Raw genomic sequence first — 20,809 nt, 5'->3', positions numbered from 1 at the left:
CGAAAAAAAAATCAAACAAAATCGATAAGAAATGTTGAACCAGAAGATTAGGCACAGAGAGGGAAAGAAAATAGAAGATATGCTGAGAAGGGGGAGACACTGTCTTTCTGCCAAATGGATAGTAATCGCGCACCCATCGCTTATCTCCCAGGAGACATTTCTCCTGGGAGATATTGGCTGGAATTCAAATTTATTGGCTGGAATTCAATTTTGGCTGGAATTCGAATTTTCTGAGAAAACAATTTTGGGGTTTTTTTTACCTCCTGCCAACCCTCCTTGCGTATCTTTGCGCATCTAGTACCAGGTACCATGATGTTTATGTCTGTACCACTTCCCAGGAGTAATCTCTTCTGGGAAGTGATGGGAACAGCGATAGAGCTCATTTACAACTCTTTTCGTAAAAATACAGTCGATTGGGAAGAGGCGACCTCGTGATGAGGCTACAATAACGCACATTGGACCATTTACTCGTTTCTCTCTTTTTTTTCCTCTTTACTGTCACAGGTTGCAGAACCACTGTTTTCTTTCTCCCAATCAAAGTGGGGACAAAAATTTGACTTTAAAAAAAAATGTTTTGGATAGTTTCGAAAACGGTCAATTTGGCTTGTTGAAAATTTTAATATTTTCAGAGTGAGCAAATATCGATTTGAAAATGATCATATAACTTTAATAAGTAGTGCCTGAAGCAAAATTGAAGTTGAAAAAACTAATCAAGCATACATTTGGTGTTTTACTTTAAAACATAGACAATAAGTCGTAGGAACCATTTTAAAAATTTTTGTCGTGTAAACTCAAACTCCAAGAACAATTTGTCGTTGTTCTTGGAGTTTGAGTTACAAATTAGTAGGGAAAACTGAGTTCAGTTTAATATTTCCGCGCAAAGTGATTACTAGAGATACAGGCATTTTTTTTTGTTTTTTCCGCAGTATTGGATTTTGTTGTCAAACTTTATTTAAATTTTTTCAGCGACGGAATTGAACGCGTTGATTGTAGTGATGGATACGATATAGAAAGAAATGATGGCCTTCTTGCAACTGTGTTTTATCAAAACATGGGTACCGACTTTTTTGTGTGGCACGATAGATTTCCAACATATTCACACCGGAATTTACCGTCCACATGATAATGCAAACAAATTGAGAATATTTTTAGAGCTTGTTTATTACAGTCGCGGTAAAGCGATTGTTCCGTGAGCAAAGCAATTCTGTAAATTTTGTGTAATTTAAACCTACTTTATTTAACAACCAGCCACTTTTCAGCGAAGAAACCTTGTTTTACGTTAACTTTAACAACTCATACAACTCATTTAACAACAACGTGCGAATAAACGAAATATTAACATAAAAGCTCAACTAACAAGGGGCTCGTCAGAAAGGGCCAATTGGGCTTGCATATGAGACCTAGTCATTCGATAATTTTTAGCGGCGATACTCTAGAAGCAAGCTCACAGCGGACTTTCAAACATCCTAAAAATAGCACTATATCGAGACGAACTTCTCTTTTCTTCAATTTTTCAATTTTTTCAAAAACATTCAAATATGAATAGAATGCTTATAAATAATGTTATTATCACAATTTTGAATCTGAAACACTCTTCTTTTGCAATTACATTTATGGTTTTTTTTTAAATGATTTTTTGATCTAATTTCTGTAGTTGCCCATGTATTTTCATAAAAATTGTGGACACGGGGTTTTTGACATTTGGAATCGAATGGCATTAGCCATTTTTTCAAAAAAATTTCAGAATGTGGTAAAACGGAAAAATTAAGGGGGAAGTTGGGCGCACAGTATTATATTTCATTAATAAAACTTTATTTCTGAAAAGTATCTAAACTCAATTTATGGCAACAAGATATATAAATAAGCGTGGAATTATGACTGCTAGACTCCTTTTATAGCTTCCGTTTAACATAAATTTCCTTGGAACACATAGTTATTTCAAATGAGGAATTTTTAGTCTTGAAGTTGAATGTGTTGTTAGCAGCGTCTGTATATTTTGGGTTGAATACTTTTCCGATTTTTCGAGTATCTGTGTTAAGGACTCTGAACGTTCCTGATCTGAAGTCAGAGGTGCGGAGTTCGAGGGTCTGAAAATCAGAATAAAATTTAATTTAGGGTCAAACATTTTCCAGTATTTCACCTCCTTAACCTTAACCGCATCCTGAACTGAAAACGATTTCAGACGAACATCAATTGATTGAAAGTGCAGCAAATCTTTAATATCCATCTCAATGTCTTCATGACTCGATATATCAAGTGTCTTTGCTGTCTTCCATTGCTCCAGCTCAACGAGCTTCTCAATTCCAGACAACTCTTGTATACTGTACATTGATAGTTGTATCTCTTCAACATTTTTCAGGTTTTTGAGAACACTAGATGTTTCGTGGAAGTTTAGTCCTTCGAATTCAATGTTCAGAACATGGGGTTCGGAATTTTCAAGCACAGTTAATAATTCTTCCATACACTGGGTATCCTCTTTATTATGCTCCAAAAAGTCCAGTCTTAACTTTTCCAGCTTCAACTTCGGGCTCTTCAATACCCTAGACAGATAGTTCAATGCAACAGTCACATGAGAAACTCCTTCAATTTTCCAATCCTTTGAATCCTCGTATTGCGACATTTTAGTAATTACACAATCATCATCCACACGTTTACATATAATATCTGTATAGTCACTTTCATGATAGAAGCATACATGTACGTGGTTTGGAATAGAAGTCACTGAGATGTTGGTGACCTCGTTGACGTGATCCTCGGCGATGCTGCGGAAGCATGGCGAGACGTTGCGGAGGAGAAGTCTGGAATTTTGAATTTTTGGAAGTGTTATTTGAAATATTTAAAGTAGGGCTTTCAAGGCAGGCCCGGCTTCAGGGCCTCACGCCTGTCTGAAAATTTTCTACATTTTATGTGAATCTTCAAACTTCAAATTTTGTCATTTCTATTAATTTGTCCATTTTCCAATTATGAAATGAAGCATAAGGCGCGTTTTGAGGCGAGAGGCAGGCGTGGGTCACCTTAAGGTCAGGCCGGCAGGAGTTTTAACGCCTGCCTGCCTGACCTTATGGAAGACCTAATTTAAATTTTCAGATACTAGTATTGAAATTACTTTATAAGTTTCATAGTAAAACTTTTTATTTTTTTGTTAATTTTAAAGTTTTCATATATGCCGGAATTAAAAATTTCCGGCAAATCGACAAATTGTCGGAATTGAGAATTTCCGGCAAATCGGCAAGTTGGCGGAATTCAGAATTTCCGGCAAATCGGCAAGTTGCTGGAATTGAAAATTTCTGGCAAATCGGCAAGTTGCCGAAAATGAAAATTTCTGGCAAATCGGCAAGTTGCCGAAAATGAAAATTTCTGGCAAATCGGCAAGTTGCCGGAATTGAAAATTTCCGGCAAATCGGCAAGTTGGCGGAATTAAAAATTTCCGGCAAATCGACAAATTGCCGGAATTGAGAATTTCCGGCAAATCGGCAAGTTGCCGGAATTGAAAATTTCTGAAAAATCGGCAAGATGCCGGAATTGAAAATTTCTGGTAACAAATCGGCATACCGGAAATTTGCCGATTTGCCAAATTTGTCGACAAAAAAAAATTGCCGAACGGTAATTGCCGCCCACTTCTGATCATGCATATATTTTTTGCTTAATTTTAAGAATATTTTTTTAAAAATCCCCACGTCCAAAAAACATACATTTTCAAAGAAAAACATTTTTTAAAACTAACCTGTCCAGAAAATTCAAGTTTTCCACAATTTTGAACAATATTTCAATTGGCAACTCGGATAGCGATGCTGTTTTTGGTTCCCGGCTGAATTTCTTTCTAATAAATTACATTTTAGAACTTATCTTTACACTTACCTCATATCATAATCCAAATCCTCGTTTCCATGATAAAATCGATAAAACCAGCGCTCAAATTCTCGATATTCCATAAAATCATTTCCAAACGCATTGCAAAAATTCTTGAAAGACTCGAAAATTGGCCGCTTTTGGCGGACCTCGTAGAGAATGCAAGCTCGAATAGCAATTGGGTTGGTTTCCAGGATGGCAGGCATTTTACTGGACCTTTTTAACTTTAAAAACTCTAGAATTGGACGGAAAATCAATGAAAATGCGGGAAAATGGAAAGAGGGGAAGCAGTGGAGATGGAAAAGAGAAATAGACAAGAGAGATGAAAAATATGAGAGGGGAGAGACAGCAGCACAGAACAAGTGAGAAATTGGAAGTAGAATGATAAGAGTCGCATCGACCGGTAGAATACCGTATTCTTTTCATTAAATTGGGGACAAACTTTAAAAAAATTAAATGTTTGGTCGTTTTGCACCATAAGAGCAACAAAATGCTACCACCATTAAAAAAATTTTATAGTAGTTATGTTCATCTAGCAAAAAAGTGTCCTACCTAAAAAAAATAGCAGATTTTTTGTTCTTTTAGAAAAATGTATGGCCGTCTCTGTAGCTACGATATTCATTTCAAAAAACCCAAAAAAGTATTTTTTTCAAAATGCTACCATTTTTAATATTTTTGGAAATTCTTGCACATTGGTTATTATCATGTAGCAAAAAAGTGTCTTACCTAAAAAAATAGCAGATTTTTTCATCTTTTAGACAAATGTATGACCGTCTCTGTTTCTACGATATACATTTCAAAAGCCCCAAAAAAGTATTTTTTTTCAAAATGCTACCATTTTAAATATTTTTGGAAATTCTTGCACATTGGTTATAATCATATTGAGCAAAAAAGTGCCCTACCTAGAAAAATAGCATTATAGCAACAAAAAAAAGCTGAATTTCGTTATATAATTAAAAAAGAGCTCAAAATTTGAAACAAGTTTCTGTAAAAACATTCTGAAAAATGTTAATTTTGAGTGAAATATGAAGGCCCGGATTTAGTGAAATGTTTCAAAAATAATAATTTATCTGTACTGAAAACCAAAAATGAAAATTGTGTCCTTTTGGTAGAATTGAACTCATCTCATCAAAAATCACAACAGTAATAAGTCCCATACTAATTTTAAAGTTTGACATTCATTTTTGTGAAAATCTTGAAATTTTTAACTATGAGCTATTGAAATATTCCTTTTATTCCCGACAAAACCCTCCGTTTTGTTCCAATATTTGCCCATTATTTATTCATACACCCGTTTTGCACCCATTTTTGTGTATTCCGCTCGCGTCTTTTGTTTTTCTCTCTATCTCTCTCTCTCTCTCTAAATGTGTCACATTTTTGTGTGTTGCCCATCTTCTCCTTCTACGTTCGTTTTTTGTCTCTTGCCGCTCGCTGACCATAAACGCATTTTCTCTCTTCTTTTCGGTGTGTTTTCGGTGTAACTATGCTGAAAATATAATTTATTTTTGAAGTTTTAGCTTCTTAGGACTCAATATCTTTAAATTGGTTTAGAATGTTTTGTGATGACGTTGTCACAACCGAAAAATTTAATTAACAAGAATTATTGTTGTTGGAATTATTTTAACTTTCTAAAAATTCAGTTTTAATTGTTTTTGCCCATAAAACGCTGTTGAAAATTTTTTGCCAAATTAGAAAATTGCCAAAAATTGAAATTCTCCTCTAATTGCCCAACTCCCAAAATAAAACTTATCCCAAATTGGCAACTTGTCAAAATTTATACCTCATGCCAAATTGGCAGATGGCCAAAAATTAAAATTCTCGCCAAATTGGCGAATTGCCAAAAATTCAAATTCTTGCCTAATTGGCAAAGTGCAAAAAAAAGGAAATTCTTATCAACTTGGCACAATGCCAAAAATGGAAAGTCCGTCAATTTGGTAATATGGCAAAAATTCTAGATTCCACCAAATTGGCAGATTGCCAAAAAATGAAAATCCTAGCCAAATTGGCAATTTCAAATAATGAATAATTGCCAATTTGCCAGAAAAAAGAAATTCTTGCCAAAAATTACATTTCCGCCAATCCGGCAAAATGGCGAAAATTAAAATTCTTGACAAATTTGCAGATTGCAAAAAAAAGCTTACCTAATTGCCAAATTGGCACTATGCCAAAAAGGAAATTATTGCCAATTTGCCAAAAACTACATTTTTTGCCAATTTGGTAATATGATCAAAATATAAAACTCTTGCCAAATTGGCAAATTTTTTGGCAATTTGCCAATTTGGCGAGAATTTAAATTTTTTTTGCAATTTGCCAATTTGGCGAGAATTTCCTTTTTTGGCAAATTGGCAAGAATTTCCTTTTTTTTGGCAATTTGCCAATTTGGCGAGAATTTAAAATTTTTTTGCAATTTGCCAATTTGGCGAGAATTTCCTTTTTTGGCAAATTGGCAAGAATTTCCTTTTTTTTGGCAATTTGCCAATTTGGCGAGAATTTAACATTTTTTGCCAATTTGCCAATTTGGAAAAAATTTCCTTTTTTGGCAATTTGTCAGTTTGGCAAGAATTTTCATTTTGGTAAATTGGCAAGAATTTCCTTTTTTTGGCAATAATTTTCATTTTTCCCAATTTGGCATGAATTTTCTATATTTTTTTTGTAGTTTGCAAATTCGGCAAAAATTTCAATATTGACAATTTGCCAGTTTTACATGAACTTAAATTCCTGCCAAGTCGACAAAATGCCAAAAATACAACATTTTTTCCCGTTTTTCAAACTTTCCCCATCTAGATACTTTACTCCCATCTACCCCATTGTGTGTGTGTTCTCTGACGTCGACTGACCATAACTGATAACCGCCATTTTGACCTCAACGACGTTTCCTGTTCTTCGTTTTTTCCTCCTCCACCCCCGGCCAGTCAAAACTTGCTATCTAGCCTCCACCATCAGCAGCATCAGCCCATAAATATCGTGTTGTTCATGCAGTCTTTTTGTGGTGACTCTTCCTAATACCATAATCGATATATTTATATCGACGCTGTAAATCTTTGTTTTCACCTTATCTCGGCAAGATCGATGAATATAGTCATTGTCTACGTGACTTTTACAATCTATAATTGACCTGGAAAGGGGCGGGGTAGCGTCTGAGATTACGTCACTTTGCGTGACATTAGAGGGTATATAAGAACAATTATTTTGCGTTTTTTAAAGATTTTTCTTTTATTTTTTTTTAGTTTAAAACTGTATATTCTCTTTTCAAATTACTATTCCAAAACTATACTCCCAATTTCCAGAATGAGCGCCCCAATCAACAAAGTCCTCATCGCCGACGACATCGAGCAGGAGTGTGTCGACATTCTGAAGCAGAACGGAATCGAGGTGACCGTGAAGACGAAGCAGACGAAGGACGAGCTTCTCGTCACCTTGCCACAGCACGACGCCGTCATTGTTCGCAGCGCCACGAAGATCACCGCCGAGCTGTTGGCTGCATCAGCTGGGAAGCTGAAGCTTGTTGGAAGAGCCGGGACTGGAGTTGACAATATCGATGTGCCAGCCGCATCGGCGAACAAGATTCTCGTGATGAATACACCACGTGAGTTGGGAGGGTTATTTGACGAATGGGGTTTAGGTTTGAAAGTTCTAAAGTCACATGGCTGGGGAATTCCCCAAACGCACGTGTCTCATTTCGGTTTGATCTACGTAGATCTACAAAAAATGAGGAAGAAGTGACGCAGAGTTCTCAACTGATTTCGCTTTGGGCAAAAAATTCCCGCATTTTTTGTAGATCAAACCGTAATGGGACAGCCTGACACTACGTGTAAACGCATGACTTCAAAAACAGGCCGACCTAGGCGAAGGACGGGCCTATTCTAAAAAATGGATGGCTTTAACAGAATTTTTCAACAGAACTTTACCGGTTTATATTTCAAATTTTATTTTTCCAGAAGCCAACTCCCGTTCTGCCGCCGAGCTCACGTGCACACTCATTCTCTCCCTCTCCCGCCACGTTCCACAAGCCGCCGCATCGATGAAGGCCGGCAAATGGGCCCGCAAGGATTTCATGGGAGAGGAGGTCTACGGACGCACCCTAGCCGTTCTCGGCCTCGGACGAATTGGATCTGAGGTGGCCGTCAGGCTTCAGGCCTTTGGAATGAAGGTTATTGGATTTGATCCAATGGTCACGAAGGAGCAGGCTGAGGCGAAGAACATTGAGCTGCTCTCGTTGGAGCAGATTTGGCCACAGGCCGATTATATTACGGTCCACGTACCGCTGATCAAGCAGACTGAGAATTTGATCAATAAAGAGAGTAAGTTAAGCATTTTTAAAAGTATTTTATTTAATCCAAAATTTATTTATCTAATCATTTTCCAGCCCTCGCGAAATGCAAAAAAGGAGTCCGTATCATCAACGTGGCGCGTGGAGGAATTGTGAACGAGGTCGACCTGGTGGAATCCCTGAACGCTGGACACGCCAAGGGAGCAGCATTCGACGTGTTTGAGCAAGAACCACCAACGTTCAGAGAGCTCATCGATCATCCACTCGTCATTGCGACACCACATCTCGGAGCATCAACGATTGACGCGCAGCTCCGTGTCGCATCGGAAATCGCCGATAACATTGTGCAGTACAATAAGGGAACTATGCTCGGAGTTTTGAACGCACGAGAGGTGCTCAACTAATTTATTTGTGTGTTTATTTGAATTTTCGCCCATATTTTCTGTTTATACGAGATCATTTTACATTTTTACAATACATTTTTTGTGAGTTTAAGTCGTTTTCGCATACAACCATTTTTTTTCAGTTTTATTCATAAAAATACATAAGAAAATCGATAAAAAACCAACAAAAAAAAAATTATCCTCCTCGAGACCACCACCATTCTGAAATAAAAAGAGTCTAGTAAATTTCAGGTGTTACTGGAAAATTACCAAAAAAGTACGGAATCAGATTAGTAGAGGCATGCAATTAGAAGAAGTGAGAACATTGACAGGAGTGATAGGTGTGCGGATGGTGACGTTGTTGCTAGAACATACAAGTTATATTATGCAGACTACAAACTACAAACTATAACTACAAACTATAATTGCAACGTAAGTACTAATGTAAATGCATTGCAAAGCATTATTCAAACATTACGCTAGAATACAACAATTACTACAATTCAACTAGCACATGCTTTTTTGATAGGATATACAGTTATGCTACAAACTACACATACTACAAACTACACTACAAATACTATAAACTACAATCTCGAGGCTACAAACTACAATACCAACTACCAATGCATGGTAGTATTAAAAAAAAAAGTCAAATGCGTAAAACTGCAATTTATATACTACGTACAATGTATATACTATAGTTTGCAAATTTTTAAAGCTAGAAACTACATAATGCATACTATAAACTACAAACTACAAACTAGAACTAAAAGTGATGCAACATTCGTTGCAAGCCCAGTAAAATATACGCATGCATCTCAAAAATATGGTTCACTTACTTCCTGGCGTAGTTGTTGTCACTGTTGGAGCAGCCGGAGCAGCCGTTGATGGTGCTATAACAGTATAAACCACAAACTACAATATATCAACTACAAGCTATAAAATTTCTAATGTATTTCAATGGACGAGTCAATTCATTATTCAAAAATTAAGCTGAAACTGCAATTCAAGTAGCACATATTTATGTGATAGAAGATATACAGCTATGTTACAAACTACACTAAAAATACTACAAACTACAATATAGAAACTACAAACTACAATACCAATTTTATAAACTGAATACATGCATAGTAGTATCTATAAAAGTCGATTGCGTATAATTGATATACTATGATATACTATGTACACACTACAGTTTGCAAATATACAATTTAAAGCTACGAACTACATTATGCATACTATAAACTATAAACTACAAACTACAAACTAGAAACTACAAGTGATGCAACATTCGTTGCAAGACCAGTAAAATATACGCATGCATCTCAAAAATATGGTTCACTTACTTCCTGGCGTAGTTGTTGTCACTGTTGGAGCAGCCGGAGCAACCGTTGTATTACTCGGATAGTCGATCCAATCGGCGATGAACAAGTTCAACTCATACATCGTACCATTTCTACTCGACCCCCAAACCAGCTTCTTCCCGTCGTAACTCTGCATGGCGAACGAGTTGAATTGATTCTGTCCGAATGTGATTTGCTGAAGGCCTGTCCCGTCGTCGTTCACCATGTATAAACTGAAGGCTCCAAATCCATTTGCAGCGGTATCATAGTTACTGCTGAAAATGATCCGCTTATTGTCATTCAACATATACGGAGCCCAGTTGGCTTCTCCGAGATTCGTGATCTTCCGTAAGTTCTGTCCATCGATGTCAACTATGAAGAGCTCCATGGCAATTGGCTCCACTAGATTGTACGACAGAAGCTTCTTATACTTTGCGATTTCAGTTTCATTCTTTGGACGGCTGGCACGGAAGATCAACCGTTTTCCATCAGGAGTGAAGAAGGATCCTCCATCATAGCCAAGTTCATTGGTGATTTGAATCAAGTTCTTCCCATCGATATCCATTATGTAGAGCTCGAGGTCTCCAGATCGGATAGAGGTGAATGCGATTTTGGTTCCATCCGGCGAGACTACACCTTCAGCGTCGTAACCTGGGGAGTCGGTGAGGCGTTGGACGAAGTTTCCGTATCGGTCAACCTGGAATTTGAAGTTCATTAATCTGACATGTTTCTAGAAACTGTTGCGTATTTAATTTATAAATCAAATAGGCTTCTTGATAAATTTGTACAGCAGAACTCAAAAAAACACCAAAATCCTAACCTTAAAAATATCATAGTCTGCGAAAATATCCCAGGTGTAACTTGTATTGCAGAGATGCTTCAGCTCGTCGGTTTGCGGATTAGCACATTGCTTTGGTGGGCATGTCTTGGAGACGTCGGTGGTGTTCTGGAAAAATTTACTCGATGCACCGTGATAGTGTAATGCAGGACTGGGTGTTTTTTTCCGGCAACTTGCCCATTTGACGGATATATTCATTTCCGGCAAATTACAAATTTGCCGGAAACATTTAATTCTGGCAATTTGCCGATTTGCAGGAAATAATCAATTCCGGCATATTGCCGATTTGCCGGACATTTCAATTCCAGCAGTTTGCAGATTTGCCGGAAATAATCGATTCCGGCAATTTGCCGTTTCGCAGTAAATGTTCAATTCCGCCAATTTGCCTATTTACTGATTTGCTCGAAATTTTCAATTCCGGCAATTTTCCAATTTGCCAATTTGCAGTAAATTTTCAATTCCGGAAATTTGCCGATTTGCCGGAAAATTTCATTTTTAGCAAATTGTCGATTTGCCGTTTGCCGGATATCAATTTGCCGGAAGTTTTTAGGGATTTTTTTTAAAGACGGGAACACTTGAAGTGTGCCTTTTTGAAAATTTTGGCCATTTGCCGGAAAATTTTAATTCCAAAAATTTGCCGATTTGCCGGAAATTTCAATTTTGGTAAATTTGCCGATTTGCCGGAAATTTCAATTTTGGTAAATTTGCCGATTTGCCGGAAATTTCAATTTTGGCAAACTTGCCGATTTGCCGGAAATTTCAATTTTGGCCAACTTGCCGATTTGCCGGAAAAATGTTTCTTTTTTCACTATGAGGTATCCCAATCTGAAGCCTAGACTACAAACTACAAGATTAGCATTTCTATGGATTAGTCCCAAGTCTACCTACTTTTCATGTGCATTGCATCACCTCGCCGCTAACACCTAGAACTTCTTTGGAGGCGACAACTGATAAGCTAAACAAACTCACATCAACCTTAACATTCCACCAGTTTCCAGCATAAAGCCTATGATTATTGTCTGCTTCCTTGTAGAAATACGAGCACGTAGTGGCTCCCAGCCCGGTACTGATTCTCCTCAACGTCTGCAGCCTCGGGTCGATGTTCAGATCGAGCTCGTAGATCTGATCGCAGTCGGTACCGTAGCCTGTAGCTTGAAGGGTTAGCTTGGAATTATCAAAGCTGAAGTATCCCTCCGCGTTCATCCCGCCGAACGTAAGCTGCTTCACATTGGCCAAATGGGTTTCTCCGTCGAAATGTACCACATTGTCGTAGGGATTTGTTTCCAGGTCCTGCCACCGTCCGGAGAACTGAAATTTAAAATTTTTATTATTAACCAGCCGTTGAAAATTTTAGAACTCAAGAAAATTTTAGAACCTTCCAGATTTTTCTATAAAATTCTAGAACCTTCCAGATTTTTTTAAAGAAAATTCTTGAACTTTCCAGATTTTTCTAGAAAGTTTGTTTCTCAGAAAAATTTAATTCCTGCCAAAAATTTTTACAGAAAATTTTTATTCCCGCCAGAATAGTTTTCAGAAAATTTGAATTTCCTGCCAAAACTTTTGGGTCTTGCCACGATGGGTCACAAACCCCAAACCGACATTTCTTCAAAAGACGAACATTCAAATAAACATTCTTGACCATATCCCCCCACTGACCCTAAACCAATATATTGGTTTAGGGTTAGTGGGGGCCTAAACTACAGTAATCCTACAGTACTTCTACAGTACCTCTACAGTAACGTGTCCATATCACCCTACTAACCCTAAACCAGCATCCTTTCAAAAGACAAACACTGATTTTTTCCTAAACTACAGTACTACATTACCCCGACCATATCCCTCCACTAACCTCAGACCAATATCTCTTCAAAAGACAAAACTCAAGTTTTCCTAAACTATAGTACTCCTTCAGTACCTCTACAGTCCTACTACAGTACCTCGACCATATACCCCTACTAACCCCAAACCAATTTCTCCTCAAAATACAAAAACTCAATTTTTCCAAAATATATGTGACGCCACACAGACTACAAACTACAAAGGAGACAGACGTACGATATTTTTTTATATATAAGTAATGATGATATTAATTTCTTATTAAGCCTTAAAGTTAAGTCAAAAACCAACTAACCTGTTTCTCCGGAGCCTCTTCCTCCCAAACCCGGTTCGTTCGGATTCTGAAGTCCCGATCTTCACTAGAAAGCACGCTGGCCACCACCAAAATGAGCACAAAAAGCCGCTGGAGCATCCTGATCAACTGGAGCATTTGCGCCGATTGTGGCTCTTAAAAAGCGTTGATTTTATGATTTTAAGCGGATTATTAGAACATGGAAAAGGCGGCGTTGAAATGTGAAATGTTTGAGACAAAATTAACTAAGTAAGGTATGGGTTGCACCATAAGATGGTCAAATCAGATAATCTAGATCTTGATTGGAAAGAGATCAACGGAGTCGTAGAGACACAGAGACGCAGAGAAAAAGAGGTTGTTGCTCTGTTTTCTTGTTGTTCCCTCATGTATTGCTCTGAGCGTTCTCTTATCACATGTGCTAGTTTTTGTTATCACAAGATACCCAAGGATCAACATAAATCCGATCGAAAATAATATGGTGCAATACCTTACTACACTTTTTTAGTGTGCTCTGAAAAATTTGATGTAATTTTTGTGCTTCGGTGCCGGTATTGCCGGATTGCCGATTTGCCGGAAATTTTCAATTCCGGCAATTTGCCGATTTGGCGAAAATGCTTCGAGGGATTATTAGAGGGACACTTGTGAAAACTTTATGGCGTGCCAATTGCCCATTTTCTGTAATTTCGTGCGAACTCCGACGTTTTGGGGTTCAACAGGGGTGGGCGGCACGACAAATTCGACAAATCGGAAAATTGCTGGTTTGCCGGTTTGCCGGAAATTTAAATTCTGTCAATTTGCCTGTTTGCCAATTTGCCATAAATTTTAAATCGCTACAATTTGCCGGTTTGCCGCTTTGCCGAAAAAATTCATTTTCCAAAAATTGGCAATTTGCCGATTTGCCAGAAATTTTAAATCGCTACAATTTGCCGATTTGCCGAAAAAAATCATTTTCCAAAAATTGACGATTTGCCGATTTGCCAGAAATTTTAAATTGCTACAATTTGCCGGTTCGCCGATTTGCCGGAATACTTTGTTTTCCAAAAATTGTCGTTTTGCCGGTTTGATGGAAATTTGAATACCGCCAATTTGTCGGAAATTTTCAATTCCGACTATTTGCCGGTTTGCCGATTTGCCGGAACACTTTATTTTGCAAAAATTTTCGATTTGCCGGTTTGCCGGAAATTTTCAATTCCGACTATTTGCCGGTTTGCCGATTTGCCGGAAAAAATTTTACTTGATGAACCATGAGCTTTTCATCGTTATTTTTAATGTTTAACTTACGTTTCATGTTTCTTGCATCACCTCATCAGTAACACCTAATAATTCTTTGAAGGCGATAACTGATATGCTAAACAAACTGACTGATAACTGGAATTAACACCAACCTCTAGACTACGACAAATTCCTGCGTAGAGTCTATTAGTTTTTTCTCACTTTTTTGTAGGCATGTAGGCATGTAGGCATGTAGGCATGTAGGCATGTATTCATGTAGGCATGTAGGCATGTAGGCATGTAGGCATGTAGGCATGTAGGCATGTAGGCATGTAGGCATGTAGGCATGTAGGCATGTAGGCATGTAGGCATGTAGGCATGTAGGCATGTAGGCATGTAGGCATGTAGGCATGTAGGCATGTAGGCATGAAGGCATGTAGGTAAGTAGGCATGTTTTTAGATATGTAAGTCATAATTTCTGAAAAAAGCGGAATCTGTAAAAGATGATGCTGCGTTATTGCTAAATCCAAAAGGTATCTACAACTGAAAATCGAAACCCGTGTTTTGTAGCTAATTGACACTGATCTCTATAATTGAGACAGATAGCGAACCTAGTTACCTTCAAAGTAATGATGACAATTTTGATCTTATGTGATGGTACATAATTTGATTTTGATCACTACTGTTCATTTCCTCCCAAATGCCATCCTACAAACTAACCTACTTTTCAATCCGCGGACTCGGTGAGCCAATCAGACATTTATTCCATCTGGCCGGGGTATCATTTGAGGATGAACGGCTTGCCTATGGAGGTAGCCCCTGGGAGCAGGTTAAAGAAAGTGAGTTGCTAGATTTGGATTTGGCCCATTTATTGTAAAAATTCACAATTTTTAAACTTTTCTAAAATGGTTAATTTAGTAGTTAGAGGACTCAAAATTGATCTCCAAACCCTTAAAAGTTGTCCTTTTTCAATTTCCAGTGGTTTTGTACAATTTCAGAAAAATTTCTTTTTTTGCCCAAAAAAAAAAGGACAGTCATTAGATGGCTGAAAAAAATTTGGGCAAAAATAAAAAGTTGTCTAAATTTGTTGAAAACGGTTAATTCATGTATCCTGAATTCAGAAAATATAGGTTTAACCCATCAAAAACTATTAAAAAGTGGCAAAAATGGCAATTTATGGCAAAAAATCACAGTTTTTAAACTCCTCTAAAATGGTTAATTTTATAGTTAGAGGACTCAAAATTGATCTGCAAACTCTAAAAAATTGCATTTTTTCAATTTCTAATGGTTTTGGACATTTTTAGAGAAAGGTTTTTTGATATCTAACTGTTCAGAGTACCCGATGAGCCAGTTGTCTGCTGCGATCCTTCGCTACCTTGGCAGAAAATTCGGATTCGCTGGAAAAACTCCTGAAGAAGAAGCCTGGGTGGATGCCGTTGTCGATCTATTCAAAGATTTCCTGTCAGAATTCAAGCACTTAATTTATGCAAGCTTAAATGGAAAATCAGCTGACGAGATAGAAAGGGTCAGAACAGAAATCGCCATTCCCGCGAGAAATGTGTATTTCAAAAATTTGAATGATCTACTGAAAAGGAGCAAGTCCGGATTCCTTATTGGGGATGGCATCACGTTTGCCGATATTGTGGTGACCAATTATCTAGAGACACTTAAAACTTTTGAGCTCTACAATGGCTCAGATGAGCCAAAATTGGTAGCTCTGCAAAAGAAAGTGTATGAACAACCAGGAATTAAAGAATGCATAGCTACTCGTGTATTAACGGAATTTTGATGTTTTTTATTTTTGGTATTTTGAATTAAAAAAATTTAAAGTTGTGAATATTCTTTAGCCTTCGGCATCTTCAAATTTTTTTTGTCGACAAATTCGGCAAATCGGCAAATTGCAAGTTTGCGCGAATGTTTCAATTCCGTCAATTTGCCAGTTTGGCGCGATTTTTCTGAAATTTTGAATTCCTGCAAATTGCAGGTTTGTCGATTTGCCGGAAATTTTCATTTCCTGCAATTTGCCGATTTGCCGATTTGCCGGAAATTTTGAATTCCAGCGATTTGCCGGTTTGCCGATTTTTCTGAAATTTTAAATTTCAGCGATTTGCCGGTTTGCTGATTTGCCGGAAATTTTCAATTCCGTCAATTTGCCAGTTTGCCAATTTTTCTGAAATTTTGAATTCCAGCGATTTGCCGGTTTGCCGATTTTTCTGAAATTTTCAATTTCAGCGATTTGCCGGTTTGCCGATTTGCCGGAAATTTTCAATTTCATCAATTTGCCCGTTTGCCGATTTTTTTAAAATTTTCAATTTCAGCGATTTGCCGGAATTTTTCAATTCCGCCAATTTGCCCGTTTGTCGATTTGCCGGAAATTTTGAATTCCAGCGATTCACCGGTTTGCCGAATTTGCCAGTTTGCCGATTTTTTTGAAATTTTGAATTCCAGCGATTTGCCGGTTTGCTGATTTGCAGGAAATTTTTCATTTCCAGCAATTTGTCGATTTGCCGATTTGCCAGTTTCCAAACATCAATTTGCCGGAAGTTTTTAGAGGTATTTTTTTAAAGATGGAAAACCAACTGTGTCTTTTTGATATTTTTGCCAGTTTTCTTTAGATATTTTTATAGAATTTGCTAAATTTTAAAGATATATGAGAAAACATTCTTAAGATGTGTAAAACTTCGCCCATTAAAATTGAAATTCTGAAATTTCCAAAAACAAAAACGTGGCAATTTGCAAAGTTGCCAGAAATTTCAATTCCGGCAATTTGCAAAGTTGCCGAAAATGTTATGAAAAACTGGTGGAAAAGCGAATCATTTACTCTTGGAGAAAACCCTCTCTCTCGATTCGTGGGCTCGCGGAGCCCGCGAGGCTCATGTTCCATTCAGCTGGAGTACCTTTTGAAGATGTACGTATGGTTTTTCCGAGTTGTGAATGGGACAAAAAGAAGAAAAGTGAGTTTTTTTTTGCTTTCGGAAATTTCAGAAGGATTCCAAAAAAAAATTCCCAGCAAAATTGTTACAGCGACCCCAATGCACACTACAGCGACCCCAATGCACACTACAGCGACCCCAATGAATTTGAAATTCCTCAGTCTGGAGCAATCAATAGCTACCTTGCCAGAAAATTCGGATTCGCTGGAAAAACCGCAAAGGATCAAGCCTGGGTAGACGCTACAACTGATCTTTACAAAGACTTTTTCGAAGTCTTCCGAAAAATGATCCGAGCAAGACGAAACAAACTTCCAGCCGATGAGCTCGCAAAGCTCACCTCTGAGATCCTAATTCCTGCTAGACATCCATATTTTGAAATTCTCAATGGTATTTTGGAGAGGAACAAGTCAGGATATCTTGTTGGAGATGACATAACTTTGGCAGATCTTGCCATATCCGAAAATGTAGACAGTCTCAAAAACTATGGACTTTTCAAGGCTGAAGAGCAGCCAAAATTGGCAGCTCTCCGTGAAAAAGTGTATTCACACTCGGCTCTTAAGAACTATATTGCTAATCGTCCATTTACTGAGCATTGATTTTTTTTCCAAAACTAATTGCTAAATAAAATTTTTTGTAATAGTACAATATATATACATATCAGGGGTGGGCGACAAACAATTAACTCCGGCAAATCGGCAAACGGGCAAATTTCTGGAATTGAAATTTTTCGGCAAATTGGCAAATTTCCAGAATTGAAATTTTCCGGCAAATCGGCAAATTTCCAGAATTGAAATTTTCGGCAAATCGGCAAATTTCCAGAATTAAAATTTTCGGCAAATCGGCAAACCGGCAAATTTCCAGAATTGAAATTTTCGGCAAATCGGCAACTTTCCAGAATTGAAATGTTCCGGCAAATCGGCAACTTTCCAGAATTAAAATTTTCGGCAAATTGGCAAATTTCCAGAATTGAAATTTTCCGGCAAATCGGCAAATTTCCAGAATTGAATTTTCGGCAAATCGGCAAACCGGCAAATTTCCAGAATTGAAATTTTCGGCAAATCGGCAAACCGGCAAATTTCCAGAATTGAAATTTTCCGGCAAACCGGCAACTTTCCAGAATTGAAATTTTCCGGCAAATCGGCAAACAAATCAAATTGTGGTTTTGCACATTTTTTTGAAATTTCCGAATTTCAATTTTAATCAGCAAAACATCTTGAATTTTCCTACATCTATTTTGGAAAGTAAGCAAATTATTGGCTATTTGCCGAAAATCTAAATTTCCGGCAGATCGGCAAACCGTCAATGTATACATATATATATCATTTTTTCAATTTTTCGATAGTGAAGTTTATAACTATAATACTATGTGACTCTAGAGAAATTCAAAGAAACCAAGACGCAGACGCCTAGACAAACGGACGTGACTTTAGCCATGCACTGTTTCATTGAGGTTTACTCTAGTTCAGGGCCATATATAAACAACTATGCCCACCATGACAGAATTCAAACAATCATGCCTTCCTACAAATTTACCTATTTCCCGTTTCGTGGGCTCGGCGAGCCGGTGAGACTTTTGTTCCATCTAGCTGATTGCCCGTTTAAAGATGAACGGTTTAGTTTTGAGGAGTGGGGAGCTGTGAAGTCAAGTGAGTTTGGGTTTTATTTTATAGTTTTTTAGGTAGAAAATTTGAATTTTCAAAAAATTAAATTTTATATAATAAACAGGTTTAAAACAGGGGTGTGCGGCAAATCTCAAAATTTGCAGAGCTCGACAAATTCGGCAATCTATCTTTTCAAAATTTTCCGTGCTGGGCAAATTAGACAAATTTGCCGAGCTCAGCAAAAGGCAAACTTGGCAAATCTACTTTTTTCGAATTTTTTCCGTTCTGGGCAATTTCGGCAAATTTGCCGGGCTGGACAAATTTGGCAAAATTGCGGTGATGGGCAAATTCGGCAAATCTACTTTTTTTCGAAATTTGCCGGGCTCGGCAATTGGCAAATCCGGCAAATCTTGTTTTTTTTTATTTTCGAAAATTTACAGTGCTGGGCAAATTCGGAAAATTTGCCGAGCTCAGCAATCGGCAAATTCGCCAAATCTACTTTTTCGAAATTTGCCGTGCTGGGCAAATTAGGCAAATTTGCCGTGCTCAGCAAAAGGCAAACTTGGCAAATCTACTTTTTTCGAATTTTTTCCGTTCTGGGCAACTTCGGCAAATTTGCCGGGCTGGACAAATTTGGCAAAATTGCGGTGATGGACAAATTCGGCAAATCTACTTTTTTTTCGAAATTTGCCGGGCTCGGCAATTGGCAAATCCGGCAAATCTTGTTTTTTTTTCGAAAATTTACAGTGCTGGGCAAATTCGGCAAATTTGCCAAGCTCAGCAATCGGCAAATTCGGCAAATTGGGCAAATTTGCCGCACACCCCTTGTTTAAAATGTCGAAAAAAAAATTATTTTGAAAGAAACTCAAATTAAAACCTTTCAAAATTTTTTCAGCTTTCAAATTTGTTGAAATTTTTATTTTTCAAAAATTATTAACGAACATTCAAAGCCCAGAAAAAATATTTTTCCAATTCCAGAGTCCCCAATGGGTCAGCTACCCATCCTAGGCGTCGACGGACTTGAGATCCCCCAATCTGCTGCAATTCTCCGCTACCTTGCTCTGAAATTCGGATTTGCTGGGAAAACTCCAGAGGATCGAGCTTGGGTGGACGCCGTAGTCGATCGGTTCAAGGATTTCTTCGTAGAATTCAAAAAGTTCCTGGTTGCAAAGCGTGGCGGAAAATCAGAGGAAGAAGTCGCAAAAGTTGTGTCAGAATCTGTAGTCCCAGCTATGGAATCCTACTTTAAGCTTCTCAATGGTCTGCTGGAAAGAAGCAAGTCCGGATTCCTGATCGGAAATTCTATTACTTACGCGGATCTTGTAGTCGTCAATAATCTGGAGACTCTTAGAAACTTTGGATTTCTGAATGCATCGGAGCAACCGAAATTGACGGCTCTTCTAGAGAAAGTGTACTCGCAGCCAGGGATCAAGGAATATGTATCTAGTCGTACAGCTTCTGATTTTTAGTTTTTTTCTATGTTCTCTATAAATGAATTTATAATTATGGGTCAAATCTTTTTATTTTACACTTCAAATCACATGACACATACATAAATACAAATGGCTTAAAATGAATATTCGGCAACTGAACTTGCTTCAATATACTCCTTAACTCCTGGATAAGAAACCACTTTCTCGCGAAGAGCTGCCCAGCTTTGGAAATTACGATGCTTCAAAGAACCCGTAGTTTTTCAGAGTCTCCAGATTATCAACAACGACAAGATCCGCAAAAGTGATGCCACTCCCGAGGAGAAATCCCTACTTGTTCTTTTCCAGAAGCCCATTAAGGATGTTGAAGTAGGTATTTCTAGCAGGCAAGAACATCTCGGATTTGATCTTTTCAAGTTCTTCCTTGGATTTTCCACTGCGTCGTTCTGCGGTAAACTTTTTGAATCGAAGATAGAAATCTTTGAATAGATCGTGGACAGCGTCCACCCAGGCTTCTTCCTCCGGAGTTTTTCCAGCGAATTCGAATTTTCTACCGTCAATGTTGAGGACAGGCAGCTGCTTCATTGGAGTCGCTGAAAAAATAAACTATACAATCATTGTAAGGCTAGTGTATCCCTGCAGTACTACTACAGTACCACTACAGTCCCGCAACCGCATCATTGCTGCAAATTGCCGGGTTGCCAATTTGCCGGAAATTTGGGAATTTCGGCAAATTGCCGATTTGCCGTAATTAATTGTTTGTCGCCTACATCTGCTATAAACTATACATAGTAAGCACATTTTAATGTAACCCAA

At 37.8% G+C, this 20,809-nt stretch overlaps 6 protein-coding genes across 10 annotated transcripts; 4 read left to right on the top strand and 2 right to left on the bottom strand.

The window, feature by feature from the left end:
- Window positions 1-1,793: 1,793 nt before the first annotated feature.
- On the bottom strand, window positions 1,794-4,128 carry fbxa-167 (F-box domain-containing protein). Its single transcript, NM_064468.2, has 4 exons — window positions 3,859-4,128; window positions 3,725-3,808; window positions 2,141-2,798; window positions 1,794-2,087 (listed from the first exon to the last, which is right to left on the bottom strand). Exons 1-4 carry the CDS (start codon window positions 4,053-4,055, stop codon window positions 1,893-1,895), a joined length of 1,134 nt encoding a protein of 377 aa, NP_496869.1. The 5' UTR covers window positions 4,056-4,128; the 3' UTR covers window positions 1,794-1,892.
- Window positions 4,129-7,136: 3,008 nt separating this feature from the next.
- Window positions 7,137-8,748, top strand: phdh-1 (D-3-phosphoglycerate dehydrogenase; the record flags this gene model as incomplete). 2 transcript variants are annotated; one of them, NM_064467.6, is made up of 3 exons in its annotated part: window positions 7,137-7,435; window positions 7,788-8,150; window positions 8,216-8,748. In NM_064467.6, 3 exons carry the CDS (start codon window positions 7,138-7,140, stop codon window positions 8,521-8,523), a joined length of 969 nt encoding a protein of 322 aa, NP_496868.1. The 2 variants fall into 2 exon arrangements, with proteins under 2 accessions (NP_496868.1, NP_001408274.1); NM_001421351.1 differs by lacking the exon at window positions 7,137-7,435 and having other exon boundaries at window positions 7,871-8,150; window positions 8,216-8,523.
- tag-10 lies at window positions 8,619-13,033 on the bottom strand (the record flags this gene model as incomplete). Of its 4 annotated transcripts, NM_064466.6 has the most annotated exons (7): window positions 8,620-8,724; window positions 8,773-8,866; window positions 9,345-9,398; window positions 9,855-10,548; window positions 10,672-10,797; window positions 11,659-11,997; window positions 12,821-12,978. In NM_064466.6, the coding sequence occupies 6 exons, from the start codon at window positions 12,953-12,955 to the stop codon at window positions 8,793-8,795; spliced, it is 1,422 nt and encodes a 473-aa protein (NP_496867.2). In that variant the 3' UTR covers window positions 8,620-8,724; window positions 8,773-8,792. The 4 variants fall into 4 exon arrangements, with proteins under 4 accessions (NP_871957.1, NP_496867.2, NP_001309536.1 ...); NM_182157.5 differs by lacking the exon at window positions 9,345-9,398 and having other exon boundaries at window positions 8,619-8,724; window positions 12,821-12,955; NM_001322756.4 differs by lacking the exon at window positions 8,773-8,866 and having other exon boundaries at window positions 8,638-8,724; window positions 12,821-13,033.
- A 1,696-nt stretch (window positions 13,034-14,729) lies between these two features.
- gst-18 (glutathione transferase) lies at window positions 14,730-15,818 on the top strand (the record flags this gene model as incomplete). Its single annotated transcript, NM_064465.1, has 2 exons — window positions 14,730-14,868; window positions 15,364-15,818. 2 exons carry the CDS (start codon window positions 14,730-14,732, stop codon window positions 15,816-15,818), a joined length of 594 nt encoding a protein of 197 aa, NP_496866.1.
- Window positions 14,827-17,558, top strand: gst-17 (glutathione transferase; the record flags this gene model as incomplete). The annotated part of the gene is made up of 6 exons (NM_001322755.3): window positions 14,827-14,869; window positions 15,366-15,674; window positions 16,348-16,427; window positions 16,478-16,582; window positions 16,941-16,983; window positions 17,054-17,558. The coding sequence occupies exons 5-6, from the start codon at window positions 16,964-16,966 to the stop codon at window positions 17,556-17,558; spliced, it is 525 nt and encodes a 174-aa protein (NP_001309453.1). The 5' UTR covers window positions 14,827-14,869; window positions 15,366-15,674; window positions 16,348-16,427; window positions 16,478-16,582; window positions 16,941-16,963.
- Window positions 17,559-18,471: 913 nt separating this feature from the next.
- On the top strand, window positions 18,472-20,072 carry gst-19 (glutathione transferase). The gene is made up of 2 exons (NM_064463.4): window positions 18,472-18,608; window positions 19,542-20,072. Exons 1-2 carry the CDS (start codon window positions 18,476-18,478, stop codon window positions 20,030-20,032), a joined length of 624 nt encoding a protein of 207 aa, NP_496864.1. The 5' UTR covers window positions 18,472-18,475; the 3' UTR covers window positions 20,033-20,072.
- Window positions 20,073-20,809: the final 737 nt, after the last annotated feature.

The sequence above is a fragment of the Caenorhabditis elegans genome, chromosome II, assembly GCF_000002985.6.
Source record: "Caenorhabditis elegans chromosome II".
In the NCBI taxonomy this organism is placed as follows: Eukaryota; Metazoa; Nematoda; class Chromadorea; order Rhabditida; family Rhabditidae; genus Caenorhabditis; species Caenorhabditis elegans.
This window is presented reverse-complemented; position numbering and strand designations above follow the sequence as displayed.